The sequence below is a fragment of the Sapajus apella genome, unplaced genomic scaffold, assembly GCF_009761245.1.
Source record: "Sapajus apella isolate SASKATOON/1434 unplaced genomic scaffold, GSC_monkey_1.0 scaffold10, whole genome shotgun sequence".
In the NCBI taxonomy this organism is placed as follows: Eukaryota; Metazoa; Chordata; class Mammalia; order Primates; family Cebidae; genus Sapajus; species Sapajus apella.
The window spans coordinates 18,134,553-18,154,276 of NW_022436950.1; the positions used below are offsets into that span (position 1 = coordinate 18,134,553).

Consider the following 19,724-nt stretch of genomic DNA (forward strand, 5'->3'; position numbering starts at 1 on the left):
CTTCCTCTGAGATAGGGATAATCAGGGAAGTGACTATACTTTGCTGATAATACATATAGTAGTAAGTCAGGTAGCAGAGCTGGATTCCAATTCTTAGCCTGTGGCTCTTCCTTAGACATCTCCCTTCCTGGTGAATATAGTGGACCTGTATTGTCTAGTACAGTAGCCTCTTGACACATGTGGCTATTTAATCTTGAAGTCATTAAAATTCAGGTTCTGATTTAAATTTGGCACATTTTGAAAAGCTCAATAACATATGTGGCTAATAGGGACTATACTGGACAGCAGACCCAGAGAATGTTTCTATCATCACAGAAAGTTCTATTGGACAGTACTGTAGTAGACATTGCAGTAGAGAAGACAGTGGGAGTTTCTCAAAGAACCTCTTGTTCAGATGACCCGCAGAGTAACCCTCCCTACTCACACCCTGCCTCCAGCTTTATCGGATTCTCTTGACAAGATGTAGGGATGGGAAGGAACATAAACATCAGGGATCCTTTCAAACTGATTCCAGCCTCTAATCAGTTCTTACCAGTTGGTTAAGCCAGGTGACAAACCCAATTCCCTTGTGCTGACAGCCATGATAATCAGGCACCTTCTTTGTTCATTATGCTGTCTTTAACCCCAGCATTCTTATGCAGCCCCGCATTTAGTGATCGCTCACTGTGACGGCACACTAATGAAGAAATAAAACACACTATCTGAGACTCATTCTTCTAGCCAAAGAGAGATCGTGCTCCACTGGCTTGTAAAATCAGGTTTTTGTTCACTTGGAGAACGATTAGACCAGGTGAATACAAGTAGCATTGGCTAATTTAGAAGGAAACCGCCTAGGAAGTTTGCACCATCACCACTGCTGGAGAACTTAACCGAATTTAATAGTAAACAAACTCTACTTTGGGAATAATTTTGATGGAACCTCTGGTTAGGTTAACATAAATGTCTGCCTGTGAGATGGACTGAGATGTTTCTCTGGAAGCACCATCTGAACATTTTCTAGAAAATAGCCCATGACTATTTAGAACAGGGAGTTTAGAACAGAGCTTTTTAAACATCAACATGCACAAAAAATCACATGGAAATCACCTGGGGATGAGGAGGACAGAGGTTAGGCCTGAAATTCCGTCTCTGACAAGTTCCCAGGTGAGGCTGAAGCTACTGATCTGCAAACCATCTTTAGGTAGCAACGATTTAGATTCCCTGCCTCATGGCTCTCAGGAGATAGGAGATTCTGTTTTGATGCCTGTAACTTTCAGACCTGTTCTTCAGCTCAGTGATGACTCTAGAAAGATATCTCATGGATTCTGAACATTCTCCCTTAATGGAAATGAAATACTTCATTTGTCTCCTGGATGAAGAAAATCCATCCTGGGTAGAATCACATAACCAAATGCACTCACTGTGGATTTTTATTTTTTTAATTTTGCTGTTGTTTGTTTGTTTCTTCCAGAATCCTCACTAAGTTATTGCCAGAGAACAGAAATGTGAATGTTCACCTTAGACACCTGTATCAGTGAAGGGCAGCAACAGGCTTTTTTTTTTTTTTTTTTGGCAACATTGCCAGGACAGGAACCATTATTTCTGCACATCCAGGGCTGCCATTAAAGCTGATGGCAGGATTTTGATTTTATGAATCGTTTCTTAACAGATTTTGATATGATTTTTATTAATGAAATTAATGTCCTTTAATTCTGCAGATTAGCAAGCTCCTTCCCTTCTCCAGATCTTTCTCCTTGTTTCCCTTCCCTTTCTTCTGGAATGCAGTCTGGTTATGAGCAGGGCTGGGCATGGTCAACTGCACACCCCTGCAGGAGGACTTCTGATTGTCTTCTTCATGTAGTTGCTTGTTCAATGATTGTAGTGAGAAAGAGCTTCTTTTCCCCCACTGGGAGGCTGAATTAATATTGTATTTAAAGTAACTTTCTTTTTCCGTTTTCTTTTTTTTTGAGACAGCGTCTCATTCTGTTGCCCAGACTGGAGTACAGTGGCGCCCTCTCAGCTCACTGCAACCTCCACCTCCCGAGTTAAAGCAATTCTCCTGCCTCAGCCTCCCGAGTAGCTGGGATTTACAGACGTGCACCCCCACACCTGGCTAATATTTTTGCATTTTTAGTAGAGACTGGGTTTCGCTAGTAGAGACTGGGCTTCGCTATGTTGGCTAGGCTGGTCTTGAACGCCTGACCTCAAGGGATCCACTTACCTGGGCCTCCCAAAGTGCTGGGATTACAGGCGTGAGCCACTGCACCCGGCAATAAGGTAAATTTCCAACCCCTTATTGTGTTTCAAAATGTGCTAGAAAAGTACCTTGTAAAGGTAGTAAATTGGCTTTGCATATCTAGAAAAATGTAGCTCATGTGTCACTTTGCCACCTTGACTTCTGAGCACTATTACCAGAGTGGTTTTTCGTATTTTTCAATTGGAAATCTGTCCTTGTGCTTTTGGGCGCTCTTTATTTAACTTGTTTGATGAAATTTATTAGAGCCTTGTGATTGGGAACACTCTGTAAATGAGAGATTATTATTTTAGATTGCCAAGTTGAAGGGCCTTCACGAATCTGTCTCCAAGTAAACGGCCTTGAATAATTCAGTCAGCTGTGCCAAACAAACAGTGATTGATTGATACTTAGATGTGGCCGAAAATATTCCAAAATTGCAGCTTTTAAGACAATTTATACTAGGATAGCTCACAGCTAATGAGGGCAGATTTACTAAGATCTATGACGAAAGGTCCTGATTTGAAAAAGCTCTCTCCAGGTTTACATTATCAAGAAATTGAAACAGCCAAGTTCCAAACAACAAACATCACTTACTTTGTCTTTACATTTGCCTTTTCTAATTGAATTTAGTGCACTGCTGTATTTCCTCCAGAAAGTGTATTGTTTTAAAATTACCATTTCAGTTATATTACTCAAAGCCCTCACTGCTAATGCTTTCTGACAGTTATCAACATAATGAACCATAATGAAATGATGAGCAATCTTTGGTGGAAACCCAATGTCGATTCCACTGGTGCTGTGTGACTGTGTTGTTAAAATTTGAATGCAAATTAAAATAACATCGTCCTTACTTGTTTCCAAGGTCAGGAGAAGAGAGGGACTCTTTTCCTTTTTTATTTTTTTATTTTTTTAAGTGCTTTAGTTTTGGGAATCTGACATCCATTTTCAAATAAGCTCTTGAAGGTGCTCCTGATATTCTGTTCAATTCTCTACCCCAAAGATTTACATGCTTAGCAGTCTGGCTAAGGGATTTGGGGAGGGACGTCTAGAGGGAGGCTTTGATGTATAAACCATAGGATAAAAGGCAGCTTCAATTTCCAGTAAACTACACTTTTTTTTTTATCCACTCGAAAGCATATTTCTTTTTGCTTTAGAGCTGCAAATAACTAATCATATAATGATGGGGGAGGGAAACATTCTATGAAATAGGTCAGTGAGAGTGCATTTAGCCCTAGAGTGAAAGACTAGTTAGAAAAGTGAGAACAAAGGCCAAAGATTCCCAAAGTGTCATGAGTGAAAGTGTTTCAGAAGATCTATTGGTTGATCTCTAGCTGTTTTATCATTCACGCAATCAATCATCTTCATGAACATATTTTTATGAAAAATCTTGAATCCAAGTTTTCCAGGGGAATTTCTCATTCCATGTCATTTATCAAATTTGCAATGTAATAGTGGAGTTTCATGCTGCTTTCCATTTATCATAGGACAGCAACTCAAATTGAGATACCAACTCCCCCACTGCCAGATTACGTAGTTGGTTTTTAGTTCAGAACATATGGTCCTGCTGCCTGTTAGTTGGTAAGCCAGCTAATGTGTCTGTCCCATGGACTGTACGAACTGATCCAAGCAACCAAAGACATTTGGACGATTCAGATGCAGCCGTCAACGTAGGCTGCTCCTTCAGTTAGATCTTAGCAGTTCAACATCTGACATTAGCTAGTGAGTATGCCATATTCTCGTTTCTCCCTTTCGGATTGCCTCTCAGCATTTTAGCTACTAACAGGAAAAAGTACCTCTCGGCAACCAAGTGGATGGTTTTTGTTTGAAGAAAATTAAAGATACAAGGAGAAAGATCACCAGGTGAGCTTCAACAAAGGCACTAGATAGACCCCAGACTGATCATTGGCCATTTGGTTGTTGACAAAATTTTAAGAGCTTCAGGATATTTCATAGAGATCAGGTATCATCTCACTGAATTCTTTAAAAAAAAAAAATAATGCTCTTTTAGCCTCCTCTTTTTTTCCCCACGCACTCCTCAATTTGTAGTCATAAACAGTCCATTGTAGATCCAACTGGAAAATGCAAAGATTCAAGGGACACTAATATATGCCCAAGTGGAAGGCTTGAATACTCTGCCAATGCCATTTAGCCAGGTTATTACAATTTTTCTACCACCATGAATAATTAAGAGTGGCTTGTCATTGACCAAGTCTGTCATTTCTGCATGCCATTTTTGATACTATGCATAGAAGTCGTATGGTGGTTGTTCACAGCATGCTGCTATGAAACAGGGTTAATTACACATTTTTCTGAGATGCTCTGGGGTGAGAACTGGGTATCCTTTTTTTTTCTTTTTTTAAGACAGAGTCTCACTCTGTCACCCAGTAGCGCGATCTCAGCTCACTGCAGCCTCCGCCTCCCGGCTCAAGCAATTATCCCACCTCAGCTTCCCAGAGTGCTAGGATTACAGGCTTGAACCACCGCACCCAGCCCAGAGTATCTTCTCTGCCATCAACATTTTGATTTATGAGAGATTCTGTTGCCCCTCGCCCCATTCCTGTGATCTTCTACCTAGAAAAAGAACCTTTAACAGAAACTTCTAACTACTCTCTTGCACAGAAGATAGGAAAAGGCAGAAAAGATAATCCTCCGAAAAATAGTAAAAGAGGATCACCCAAGAAGTAATGCTAGCTAGCTGTCATCATCATGAAGGGCAGGGAAGTAAGGCAAAATTTAACTTTGGGGTGAATTGAGAAAATTGGAAACTTTCTACCCTGTTCCCAAAAAGAATTTGTAATTATGGTTTATTTGTATATCTCTGAAAGGGAAGCAGGGTTGTTTAGCCTTGGAGTCAGGTTTCTCATCACAGCTTTGCACATATTTGGTGTCTTAATTTGGGTGAGTTGCTTAACTTATCTTAGTTTTTGGTAATAAGATTGGTGTGAACAATAAATAATTTTCTGTCGGATTTGATTGTGGCTATTAAATAGGATAATATATAAAAAAGTGCTTTGCAAGAAATGTAAATTAATGCACAAGCTAGATAATTTTTAAAGTGAAATACTCAATTCTACTTTTCTTAGTCTTTGACATTGTAGCTTTCTTATGTACAACTGAGAATTTATAAGGCACTTCAGCCATAAACGTGTCATTCTAATAAAAAGAAACCAAGCCCTAGTTAACCCAGTAAAGAAAAGACAAAGATTCTTGGAGAGGAGAATGGGGGAAAAGAGATATAACCAGAAAAATAGGTTATGGGAAAGTCTCAGCAAGAAATGAACCTCTGTAGGAAGCCAAGAAATTTTCATGACAGCAACAAGTGATTGATGCATCCAAAAGGTTCTGGTTTAATCATGGACAGCCCTGCTTGGCTGCCTTCTTTGTTAAAACACGTAAACCACCATGATAAGAGGTTATGCACTATTCATAGACGTCAGAAGGGATGTCCTTAAACAGCCATCGTTATGTAAACTAACCCACAGCAGATAGGACTGGGAGAAAGCAATTAGTGGTGGCAACATATACAACTGTCAGGGGACGCATGGGCTTTATTTCAGAGTCAAAACGTAATGCACCCCAACTGTTGACTCTGCCTTATAACCTGCCTTTCAGCTGGAGAGAGATTAACAACAAAGGCTTATCTCAAGGGTTGAAGGGTTTTACAGCTAAGACGCTGAAGTGCTATCGACAGTCCAAAAGCTGTACATGATTAATGAAGCCGCAGAAAATGGAACTAGAGACCCAAGGTGTTACTTCCTCCAAGATGTGTGTTGAACTGGTTGCCTTGGCATTTTAGTGAGGTGACGGTAGTGCTTAAATAAGTTGATCATGGAAGAGTTACATTTCTGCCCATGCTCTTGGGGGGTGCTCCATTTCCCATCCAGAATGAATTTCATAGCCCAGACATTGAATTTGTAAATGGTGACTAAAAATCAGTTAAGTATTAAATGTCTTTGATAGCTCTGGAAACCACTCTATCACGTGAGGCCAGTAATTTTGGTTTTTCTATCAACTATCCTCTTGCCTTGGTTGCAGACTTGATTTTCTTTCTTTTCTTTTTTTTTACATTCTAGTACATGAATGCCACTTCTTTTCTTTATCATTATTATTATTATTATTATTATTTTGCTTAGCTTTTGTGGCATACAAAAGTGCTATGGCAGTGGGGTTTTTTTGTTTTGTTTTGTTGTTGTTTTTTTTTTTTTTTTTTGAGACAGGGTCTCAGTTCATTACTCAGGCTAGAGTACAGTGGCGTGATTTCAGCTCATTGCAACCTCCGCCTCCCAGGTTCAAGCAGCCCTCCCACCTCAGCTTCCCAGGTAGCTGGGACTACAGGCATGTGCCACTATGCCTGGCTAATTTTTATATTTTTTGTAGAGACAGAGTTTCGCCATGTTTCCCAGGCTGATCTTGAACTCTTGGGCTTATCAAGCTGTCCCTACCATGGCCTCCCAAAGTTCTAGGATTGCAGTCCTGAGCCACCGTGCTCAGCCACAGTGCTAATGCAGTGATGCTTCTGATTAGTGAGCTGGACTGGGCTAAAGCGTCATCATTCATTCATTTGTTCATTTAGCAGATACCTATTGAATATCTACTAGATGTCAGGCATTATTCTGAAGGCTTTGGATATTCTCATAAACCTGAAAAAGAAAAGATTCCTCTTCTCCTGGAGCTTATGTTCAAATGGGAGTATAAACAACAAACACATGAATAAACAAGATCATTGAAGGTTCTCATAAGAAGGAAATTTTTAAAAATTTGATGTGATTGAGTGCATTGGGACAGGGAAGTTTACATGGAGTAGTCAGGAATGACAAATATTCCAGGGCTAAGGAGTTAGTTATTCAAATTGCCAGGAATGAGAATTTCAAGCAGACCTACCAGCACCGAGGTATTTTGAGTTGCGTGTGTAATATTTTGCTAACAATGTGAGTTTTAAACTTGACTTACTTTTTCCACAGTTTTGCATTCTGTTAGCACTTTAATTCCAGTTGTTAGGAGAAGTAGAATTTTCAGGTTTATATGGGATGTTACACCATATATACACATATATTTAAACACTTTGGCAGAACCCATTTCTGCCAAACCTATTTCAAAATGCAATTATCATAGCAGGCTTTCATCTTTTACTAAAATTTCATTTGCTTCCTGTAAGGATAAAGAAATGCATCTTCTCTGACTTTGGGTGTGAGGTAGAGAATACAGGGTGCCTGGGCTTTGCATAGAATGGCTCATAACAAACTTGTAGTCACGTTGGAGACATTTATGATTTTAGGTTCAGTGTTGGCTGTTGGCTTTTAAATGACGTGATTAAGGCTCACACAGCTTTCATGTGGATGTGTAAATACTGGCTTGTCCTAAAGGGGCTACTTTAAATCCTGACATAAGGCAGCAAGTGTGTCCTCTAAACTACTCAGGAATTAAATTTTAGTCTAATCCATGGGAGGAAAGAATTAAGATATGTTAAATTACTGGAATTTTCTTTTATGCTTGAAATATTGCCCTTCCTAAATGTCACATTTGCTGAATTTCTCTAGACAGTATGTGGTTCATTTCCAGAAGCTTGTTTTTTTCCCAGACAACAGCACATGATTGGTAAAGGAAGATCAAGATTCCTTTTATAATATAACATGATATGATGTGATATTTTATAATATGCTATGATAGTCCTTTGTATCTACTATAATGTGGCTGTAGTTTCTTTGGGGCTTAAGAGTGTCAAACTCCTATCAACCGAATGTGAGATGACATCCCATTAGAAAATAATAATTACCCATTGTAGCACCTTTCTCCAGTACCTGCTGTGTGATGCAGAAAGTATTTCACACCAGTGAAGTGAGGATGTTCATTAAATGTATCTACAATGGCAAGAAATTCAGTGCCCATTTCTTTCAAAGCAATGAGAAACTCAAGAAATAAGCCACATGTCTCATTTTATTCCTTCCTTAGTCAATAAAGGTAGGTCTAACTTGGGCTTCAGCCGCCAGGGTTGTTACTTGGGCTATATAAATAGGTTAATCAGGGGCTTCCTAGACTGAGCTTTATAGATAGGCTCAGGGTGTGCTCGTCCTTAGAATTATGTGCAGAATTCTGAGGATGCCAGAGAGCATCTTCCTAGAAAGAAGATGCTTTGCTTTCATCATCTTTTTCATCATGAAGTGGTCTGAAGGTCGGTTTTAACTGCCACCTACTTTTGCAAATAAGTTTTCTTGGAGCACAGCCATGCTCATTTGTTTAGGTATTGTCTATGGCTTCTTTAGAGAGAGAATAAGAGAGCTGAGTCATTGCTACAGAGACCAGATGGCCCATAAAGCCTAAAATATTTACTTTCTGGCCAGATCATAAAATTTCTTTACAGAGAAAGTACTCTGGCCCCTGTGCAAAAGATTTATAAAGATTATTGCTTTTGAATTTTGTTTATGGGATTACCACTAATATCTATGCCACTAAATTGTATTACAAATGTAAAAGGCATGCTAAATATGAAAACTTTAAAATGGTTTAACATGCTGTTTTCATTTTTGGGTGGAGACACAGAGAGGATCCCAGGCTTATATGTGAATTTCATGGAAGCTTTACAAATAAAACCAAAAACGTAAAGGAAGGACTTTTACGTTCCCTGAAATACACTTCAGCATTTGATCAATTTATATTAGTTTGGTGCAAAAGTAGTTGCCAATAAAAGTAGTGACAAAAACTACCATTACTTTTGCACCAATCTAATATTTTAGAATGTCTTAATTTGGGAAAAAAATTAAATTAAAGGCAAAAGCTGTAGTTTCATAAAGACTAACAAGGAAAATACCTATCTACTTTCAGAAATGTTAAAATTAATATTCTTCAGAGATAAAGTTTTCGCCAGCATTCATGTCTGAGTAAATCACCACCTGAAATCGAGGTAGAGGAAGAAAAGAGTAATAACCAATCCCAATTTGACAAAACCTTATTTGATAGAACCCACATTTCAAATTCGTAGCCGTCGCTGGTTACACAGCTTAAAAACAGGACAAGGCAGGTGCTTGCTGTGACATCCACTGCACATATGATATCTATTTAGTTTCCTTTCATTTCTGCCTTTGCCCCTAGGTTCCCTACCCATTTCTGCAACTATCTAGGAAACTATCAGGAAGTTATCAAAATGAAAAAGAGTATTTTTTCTCTCTCCTCTAAAGTAGGTGATAAACACTAGATACACAGTAGATGTTTTTTGAATGAATGGTTCACAATCCCTCCCAGCAGAAGTAACCACTAATATTTGATATTAGCCCTTTCTACTTTTTCCAAAGTAATTCCAAACCATGAAAAGAAAAGGAACTTGAATTAAACTAGCTACACTGAGTGACTACGTTACAGGCATAAAACTAATGAATCTGTACGTGAAAAGCTGACTAGTACAGCTTTGGCTCAGAGAAGGTTGCATAATTCACACACTTCAGGCCACTGCAGGTAGGTGGGTATAAGATGCATTAAAGGACTTCGTTCGTTTTTCATTCATTCATCCATTGACCCATCAAACAGTTTTTTTGAGATTTCTGAACAAAGAACCCAGGTAGAAAACAGGAAGTGATAAATACATCAATTATTGTTATTATTGTTTTTGAGACAGAGTCTTGCTCTGTCACCCAGGCAGGAGTGCAATGGCGCGATCTTAGCTCACTGCCACCTCCACTTTGTGAGTTTAAGCGATTCTTCTGCCTCAGCCTTCCAAATAGCTGGGACTACAGGCATGCACCACCATGCCTGGCTAATTTTTTTTATTTTTTATTTTTAGCAGAGATGGAGGTTTCGTCATGTTGGCCAGGATGGTCTCTAACTCCTGACCTCAGGTTATCCACCCATCTTGGCCTCCCAAAGTGCTGGGATTACAGGAGTGAGCCACTGTGGCTCCAGCCACTTGTCTCCAGCCAAGACATCTGTTCTGAGGAGTAGGCATGCTGGTATGGAAACAGACATGGAATGGTGTCTAAGTAGCAAGACACCATTGTATGTTACAAAAGAAGCCGGAAAGAAAATAAGAAACTAAAATGGTGAACAATGCCATAAGCGTAAGGACTAGTGTTATGCCAGTCCTTTATTGAGGCTAGTCGGGGGTAGTTTTGAAAACAATAAAATCTTGCCATTCACGGTGACCCTCAAGCTACCTTTGTGTGTGTGTGCTCAGAAGGGTTGATTCAGATGTGGAGACTAGAAAATTAGAACAAGTAGAACAGTTAGCCCTTTTTGTTATAAACCTCATATTTGTAATTGGAGACTTACTTGCAGGTGGACATATTTCTGATGACAAAGGCAATCGCTGTGTCAGAAATTTAATTGCTTCTAAATAGCCAGATGCAATACTTACATAAATGAAAGAGAAAATCATCGGAGTTAGGTTTTTTTTACTTCTGGATTCAGAATACCAGTTTTCTCTTCTTTGTAGCCATCTCTGTAGGTAATTGTTTTAAGGTGCTGCCGTTCAGTATGACTACAGGCCCAGATTGGCTTTTGGCTGCATTCAAGTCCTTATTTGTTTCTCATTGTCTTGAGAATAGAATACTTTTATTCCTAAAGAGGAGATGCATCCTCCCTTTAAATGAGAAACACACTTATATATTTATCATCTTTTAATTGGCAGAAGTTTAAAAAAAAAGAAACCCCAATCCTACAAGCACAGCACACCACCATTATGATTTTAATTCGTGAAGCATGTGTCCTCTCCCAGGTTTTTCCAGACCAACATCATAATCATATTGGATGAATTTTCTATATTTTGTTTTCCCCTATATCATGTGACTTTGTCATACTCCAATTTCTAGGCAGCTACGTTGTCCCCACACATCTGTTACTCTCTATGATAGCAAAGCATAAAACATATGCAGTATGATTCACCAGCACTGAATTTGAGTTTGCCTGATTCTCAGTATTCCTTGAGCATCCACCCTTCTTTCGGAATCACTGCCCACAGGAAGAAGGCTGCCCTAGGTTAGCACGTGTTTTTGTGCCAGCCCTCCATTTTGAAATCCTGCAGCGTCTTTGTAATGTTTTTTTTTTTTTTTTTTTTTTTTTTTTTTTTTTTTTTTTTTTTTTTCCACGTGGCAGTGCTATATCTCTTCCTCCTGTAACCATTTAGTTTTCTGCTCCATTTCTTCTCTGTTTATACACTGCCGTGCCCCATCCTACATAGTAATTACTGACTTTTTGCTTCTGGAGTGCTTGATTCATTGTGTCACATTTTCCCATGTGAAAGTAGACCAGGAACCTTGGCAAGGAGGTTAATGGATTTCAGAGTCACTCTTATTTAACCCTGGAAGTCACAGCGAAAGAAGAACCAATGGCTGACCCATTTTATAAACCAAGCCATGGTCAGCTTCAGCTGCAGACTAGTAATGGATTTCACTATGGTGGCAAGCATTACAGAATTAAAACAGGGCCAAAGATAATGCACTGCCTTCTCCATGTTTGACTTCTCAAACTGCGGCCGAAATTTTTCATTTTGTTATCATTATGCCTTCAGTGAGGAACACATGGTGGAATAAAAATAACTCCAAATGGCAGACAGTACTTTTGGATTTCAGTCAAGTTCTGTCACTAATTAGATGCATGAACTTTCAGTATTATTAGATTTACTTTCCAATTCTCAGTTTCCTCACCTTTAAAGATGAGTATTTATAAGGGTATTTGACCAAATTTTTAACATCCTATGTGGCTCTTAAAGTTGGTGATTTTATATACTTCATTTATTCAAAAAAGCAGTCATTTGCCATTGTCTTCCAGTTACCATGCTAAAAACTGTAAATGCAGTTTTGAAATCTAAACAAGAAAGAAATTTATATTTTCTCTCTGAGGGCTTCAGTGAAGTAATCTTTCTTTTAATACAAATTTTATAACACTTTTGTGAAATGTTTTAAAGGTTTGCATTTTTTTAAGTTTCACGAAATGGAGAGCTGATCTTTATGCTTTCAGGGGTTTTTGGTAATTAGTCCCGAGGGGAGTTTGGGAAGACCTGCTTACCTTATTAAAATAAAGTCTTCAATAATTGCTATAAAGAGAAAAGGAGAGTGAATTGCCCTTATTAAATGTTACCACTAAAAATCATTGGCCATTAATCACTGCAAGCTAAGTAATAAATATTGAATATAATTCCTCATTTGTAGCTTACCTCTTCCAATTCTCTCTCAACAGCCATTTTGGTATGTTTCATTGTGGTAGACTAGGTGAAGCTCATCCAAGTTCGTGAAAGCCTCCTGGTAACTTTCTTTTCCTGAGAAACTTGTACTAATTTCCTGCAAAATAGCCATTCCAATTACATTAGGAGTAGTATAGATAACAATGATCAAGAAACCTCAAATTTTCCTTAAAACTCATTTTGCTCACCTCTTGGAAGACTGAAATGGGAAAGAAAGGCACTTCCGACTGTCAAACTGAGTAGAGATGTCTCATTTGAGTGTGGCAGAGAATTCCCTCTTCCTTCTCCCAGCTTGATTCTTCCACTTGAAGACAACTTTGTGTCACAATTTTTTGCCATATTAAGACCGGTCATGGCCAGGCACAGTGGCTCACAACTGATATCCCAGCATTTTGGGAGGCCAAGGTGGGCCGATCACTTGAGATCAGGAGTTTGAGACCAGCCTGCCCAACATGGCAAAACCCCACCTCAACTAAAAATACAAAAATTACCCTGGTGTGCTGCTGGTGCACACCTGTAATTTCAGCTACTCGGGAGGCTGAGGCACAAGAATCACTTGAGCCTGGGAGATAGAGGTTGCAGTGAGCTGAGATCATGCCACTGCACGCCAGCCTGGGTGACAGAGAGAGACTCCATCACACGCATACACACAAATGACCAATCTACATCAAGAAGCAAGAGTTTCATCATGATCTATAGTCTTATTTTTTATTATTAATATTATTTTTTAATCAACCATCACGTTGTTGGTGATCAGTTGTTCTGTTTCATAACTACCAGTGCCATCGCCCACATTTGAGAAACTCTTTGATGTTGGTGGGAATACATGCCTTGACGGGCAGGAGGAGGGGTCTCGGAGCCTTGAACAAAACCCCTGCGATCTCTCCACAGCTGTATCTTCAGCATCTCTGCAACCGTGTTAAACCAGTTCCTACTAATTACCTGCAAACAGCTTAACCCTCCGCTGCCATGTGGAACTGCAGAGGCACATCTCTACAGTTCTGTTCATTTTATTTGCTATTGATGACGTGTACTTAGGAATTATCATTTATCTTCAGAAGTGGTATATAACTATTAATTTATCAGAGTCTCACAACAGCTCTGGGAACTAGAACCACCTTTGTTTTTTAGAGGATAAGATGGAAACTAGATAAATGATGATATTTTTCTGCCACTTCAGAGGGAAAGCCTGGGCTTGGAGCCCATTTACTGGAGAGTTGCTTCACATCTCAGAGTGACAATCGATGCCATGTTTGTTTGCACAGGAAAAAGACTGACACTCACGTAACAGCCTTCTATTATATTGTTCTTTTAAAAGATCTTTTATGCTGGCTTGATTTGCTTTTTGTTGTCTTTGCCAAGTGGGTCCGCCTTACTTGGGAGAGCTGCAGAAAATAATACAAACTCTGAGGGATTCCAAAAGGGTATTTCGATTCTTGGTGTGATGATGTGGTTTTCTTTTTCCAGGCCCACCATCTGCCCCCCTGAACTTGATTTCAAATGTCAATGAGACATCTGTGAACTTGGAATGGAGCAGCCCTCAGAACACGGGTGGCCGCCAGGACATTTCCTACAATGTGGTGTGCAAGAAATGTGGAGCTGGTGACCCCAGCAAGTGCCGACCCTGTGGAAGTGGGGTCCACTACACTCCACAGCAGAATGGCTTGAAGACCACCAAAGTCTCCATCACTGACCTCCTAGCTCATACCAATTACACCTTTGAAATCTGGGCTGTGAACGGAGTATCCAAGTATAACCCTAGCCCAGACCAATCAGTTTCTGTCACTGTGACAACCAACCAAGCAGGTAGGAATCGAATCTACTTTATTGTATGATCTGAATGTATATAGAGAAAAGCCTTTAAATGATGAATTGTAATACATTGCTATCATTGAGGTAGAACCAATTAAGCCTGGGAACTGTGGTATAATATAAAAGATACTTAGGGGCTGGGCACGGTTCCTTACACCTGTAATCGCAGCACTTTGGGAAGCCAAAACAGGTGGATCACTTGAGCCTGAGAGTTTGATCAAGACCAGCCTGGGCAACATCATGAAACTCTATCTCTACAAAAAAAAAAAAAAATTAGCTAGGCATGGTGTTGCATACCTGTGTCCCAGCTACTCAGGAGGCTCAGGTGGGAGGACTGCTTGAGCCCAGGAGTCAGAGGCTGCAGTGAGCTGTGATCGCACCACTGCACTCTAGCCTGGCAAGAGCGAGACCCTGTCTCAGGAAAAAAAAAAAAAAAGATACTTAGGACATGATATTTATTCAAACTTTTTTGGATATCAACTACATAGAATGTCCTGTAGATGGTGGAGATAATATGATGGCTAAGACAGTGTGTGATTGAAAGGAGACAACAATACTCTAGTGAGCTGAGTCACTCCATCCTGGATGAGACTCATATCAGTTATTTTAATTATAATGTCCACGGCTGGACATCAGAATGCTTATAGATTATGTGCAATTGTAAAATTGATTTTTACCAATACAGAGTGCTCTGTTGTAACTTGTATTTAAAAAAAAAAAAAAAAAAAAAAGACAAGGTTTCACCATGTTGGCCAGGCTGGTCTTGAACTCTTAACCTCAGGTGATCTGCCCACCTCGGCCTCCCAAAGTGCTGAGATTACAGGCATGAGCCACCACACCCAGCTTACTTGTATTTTCTAACAAAAGCATCAGCAGCTATAGTTTTGATCTTATGCTTTAATGTAAAATGTTATAAATGATCCAGATAGACCTATACTAGAACCTCCATGTACGTCTTTATGTCTGTTGTTAACGAAGTTTACTTTGAGACACATAATAGTTTTGCAGCTACTTTCATAGTTGATTTCATGATTGATGTGAGGGCTGGTGGGGGGGGCGGTGGAGGGGGGGACGGCCAGTCTCCTCCAATTCCTACATCACTTGCTGCTAATACAGATGACTAGAAAACATTTCCTGTTCATGAAGTGTTTCTACTGAGTTAATCACAGAACTGTCATGAAATCTTGAATATCAAATATTTTGAAAATCTAGGTTTCTAGGCTTTCACTTCTGACTTACTCATCTGTATTCCTTCCCTGAAAAAGTTACCACCCCTTCAGGAGTTTTATATTGACAGCTTTTTTATTTCTGGAAAGTTAAAGAGGAGAAGGGAAACAGGACTGTGACTTATTCTTTGTGAGGCTCTTGGGGTAGAAAACATCGCCGGAAAAGGATTATAAATTGCCAACAATCCTATTGCCTCTAACTGCACTTTTCTTTTAAATAAATGTTTCAGTAAGTGCACTCAAAAGTTTAGTAAAATATCTGTACTAATTGATCCTATAAGTGAAAACTATTCCAGTGTTCAAATCCAAAGCCATTATTTTTCCATTTTGCCCTGAACTCTTTGGAATAAATAAAAAGTTAAGACTCGGAGAAGGTTTTGAGCAGGGGCTAGCATGGCAAGTTTTACCGGAATGTATCTTCAGCTCTACAAATGCGAACAGTCTTTTAAAATATTTAATGTGAAGGGGTCAAATCCAGCTAGGCCCTTGTCTTTTAATTCTGTATTTTTAGGTTGTGAACACTGTTAGTGGTAATTAGTTTTATTTCTACAAAGACTAGTATGATTTAGGAGGTTTTGATAGAAACACGAGTACTCGGTGACTGCCAACATTTTATTAGTTCTCTCTTGGAAAAATACAATGGAAATATTACACCCAGATCCTGGGAATATGCATGGGTGCCACTGGTCTCTCTGAATTAGGAGGTACTGCAATGCAGAACAATTTCTGCGCTGCGTGGAGAATCTGGTTGATGATCCAATCAGTATTCTTGCATGCAGCCCCCTTCTACCTTTTTGGCTATTCATTTGCAAGCACTACATCATGTTCTTAACCGAATTAAAATTAGGGATGGACTTTTGGAGCCACATTTGTAAAAGGCGAAGTCATTCTCCTTGTCAGAGAAAACCCTGTGGGAGATGTGCTAAGGACAGGCTTGGCTCCCACAGATTTTGGGGGAGACTTCTGTGACTCCCTTTGTACCTAGGGATTTTAGTCAAGAAGTTATGTCAACACCTACACTGGCAAAAGGTCCAGAGAGCCCAAAGAAGACACACTAAAATCCTCCACAAGAAGAAAATGTGCAAAAACATTTCCGGGTGCGGGGTGAAGCTTTATTTTAAATGTAGGTATGATTCTCCTGGATTTAGGAGAAAAGCGGACAGAGAATTCCTCTGACACAATAAGGTTTTCTTTGCCATGGCATGTAGTCCTGCCAGGAGGTTTGCTGAACAGGACAAAATTCTAGCTCCTTATTTTAATTTTCATGAAGGATAATGCTGGGAAGCTGTTCAAAATTAAAAATAAATCTTTCAATAAGGAGACCTCCTATGTGGCCAGCCAGAAAGCTTTCGCTTAGTAGAAAATTGTGTATGTGCACAGTACTGCTTTATTATCCCACCCTAATTTGAAGTTCTCTAATTCATTCATCAGTATTGTTTATCTTTGATTAACAAACCCTTTCTTCATAGTAGTGCAAATTAATAGGGTAGGCCAAAATTCTGGGTGAATGTAGCAACCGTAAACTCTCTCAAAGCTCCCTTAAGTATATTTACATACACACAATTATTTTCTAATTGCATTGCTCCTATCATTTCATTAAATTAAATTCCGTAAGGACCACTATAGGCAATGATATCTCACTCTATAAGGAATACATAGAATTAATGAATGTTAGCATTTAGCACCTGGAGGCCACAAAAGTTAGTGGTTTTCCACCTTTGCTGTTTTCACAGGGTTCTCTCATCAGTAACATGTTAAAAATAATAGATCAAATCAATCAGGCAAAACGTTCTAGAATTCTTGGGTCCTATGTTCACCGCCTTTGAGACTTTAAGAGCTGAGCAGATCCGTGAAGGTGAGGTGACTCATCCATGCTACTATCAGAGCCAATACTAAAAACCAGGGAGAATCCCATCTCTAAAAGTAGAAAGTTGCTTTCCTTTAAAATTAGGAGATAATGAATAACATTCATGAATTCAGCTTGGCATTTTCCCCCTTTGTGAGACCAGATTATGTGAGTGTCTGGGCATGGAGATGGAGATTTCACTGGGCTTTGATCATTTAATTGTAGCATATTGTGTGAATGGGCCTGCGTTCTCACAAAGTTATTTACACCATCCTAACCTAAATCTTACTCCTAGAGTCTTAGGGGGTCAATTAACACCCTTTCCCTCCTCCTGGGTTCAAAACCAGGTGACACAGAAGACAAAGGAAATCTGAATGTCTGTCAGCTTTTTGCTGATAAGCTGATGGAAGGATGTGAGCTTTATATCTGTGGCCAAAAGGGCTTGCTTTTGTGACACTTACAGCCCAGCTGCCTCACTGCAGGCTCTCTGCCTGCGCTGCTAAAGTTGTTGGAAGGACCTTGTGCAGGTAGGCAGGTAGGCAGGTAGGCAGGTAGGCAGGTAGGCAGGTCTGAGAGCCGGTGGAGCTGAGGACATAGGACTTCTCCCAAATTCTCTAATGAGATGAGTCACTTCATGCCTCACCCCCATGCCAGAAGCAAGGAAGGGAAGAGGTGGGAAAAGAGTAACGGTGGGGGGTGTTATTTATTCCAGCTAAAGTTGTACCCAGTGAAACTGGAGAAGAAGAAGCTCTTGGAGCTCCCCCAAAAGTTACTTTTCTACATTACAGGCCAAAAAGAGCAAAATGAGATTCCACTTTCCTTCGTCTTTCATCCTTTAGCAACTGTTCTGTCTTTTGTTCAAAAGGAGATAGTCCTGATGTTTATGAAAAATGGATAAGCAAACTGCTGGTGATTTGCTTTCTGGATGGTTTCCTTTGGTTTACTTTTACTTAAGTGGACCATCTCAGGCAAATGAATACAGGATGTGTCACTACGAGAGAGAAATGCTGCATTAATGGAATAAGATTTTCTGGCCAAGCAACAGAACTGTGAATTTTTTTTGTTGTTGTTAAAAAGACTGTGATGGCAGCCAGCAGTAGCTTAATATCTCTGAATCGTTTTTTGCCATTCATCTCCCATCGCCTTTGCTTGGTTTTCTAGCTATGAGGCTAGACCATTTTCTGGTGTTTTAAATCATTATGGACCCAACCCCCATGAGTGGTGCTCGCTACTTACCCCAAACTGCACCCGGGGGCAGTGATGTCCATTTTTGATTTTTACTTTGCATATGACACTATTCTAGAGACTTCATAATGGAAAGATTTTGTCATCTCTGTCTAGCACAGCTACGGTGTCCTAGTGACAAAGAAATGTCTGCAGCATGCTTAGTTTGGAGGAGTTAAAATATTTGATGAATTACCTCATTATTTAAACCAGCTAATCTCTAAGATCTTTTCTATTTCAAAATGCTATGATTCTAAGTGTGTAACCTTGAGCTGGGAGCTATGAACCTGAAGAAGGAAGGGTTATTTTTCTAACATGTTCAGAAATGGTCCCTAAATGCAATTCTAAGAGCGGGAAAAAAAATTATAAAAATGCTTCAGCAGAATTATCACCTGAATTCCGCCTCCCCTCCATCTCTCCAATTCCTTGCCCTGCCAAGGTATTTACATTGCAGGGAAAAACAGTAAGATAGTGAACAGCTGTTCTCAACTGCGGGTGATTTCTGCTCCTACCCCTAATGGGCAATGTCTAGAGACAGTTTTTGGTGCTGTTGCATCTAGTGGGTAGAAGCCAGAAATGCTGACAAAACATCTTATAATTCACAGCACAGCATCCCCTACCCCCGCCATAAAGAATTTTCTGGTCCAAAATGTTCATAGTGCTAAGACTGAAAAACTCTGTTGTAGCAGTAGTTTGTAAGAACAGATTTCACGGCACTGCCTACCACTTCAGGGTTCCATAGCTAACTGGCCTAGCTTGGGCTGGTCTGTGGCTCAACACGTAGGGAACATTCCACATAGGCTTGCCTTTTTCTCTAGGGTTGGACAGTTATGCATTAACTGCAAAAAAAAAAAAAAAAAAAATCACCGACAATAAAGTCGCGTTACACCTCATCATCCAGCCACCGTACATGTAGTCCTTGTAGAGTTCCATCTTTGATTGTTGATTAACATTTATTTACAGTAAAAACAAATCAGTTAACTCTCTTTGTCAAGCAGTGATAAATTTAATAAAACCAAAATAATGAATAAAGAAAAGAAAATAACTAAGTATAAGAGGCACACTATCTTTTATTACTCAACAGCTAAGTTCCCATTCTTTTTCTCTCTGCCATCTTTTAATTAGACATATTATGTTATTTGAGTGGGATAATGGAGAACAGTGGGAATTCTCATCCCCACTGGGTATAATTGCTACCTGTCTTTTAGATAGTAAGAGGAAAGCTTCAAGAAAATG

General features: G+C 39.5%; 1 protein-coding gene across 2 annotated transcripts in view; it reads left to right on the forward strand.

Moving 5' to 3' along the window:
• Positions 1-19,724, forward strand: part of EPHA4 (EPH receptor A4) — a 157,330-nt gene that overhangs the window by 78,882 nt on the left and 58,724 nt on the right. For both annotated transcript variants that reach the window (XM_032278047.1, XM_032278048.1), the window contains exon 5: positions 13,848-14,186. In XM_032278047.1, coding sequence (XP_032133938.1) covers positions 13,848-14,186 — 339 coding nt within the window. The remainder of the gene's footprint in view (positions 1-13,847; positions 14,187-19,724) is intronic.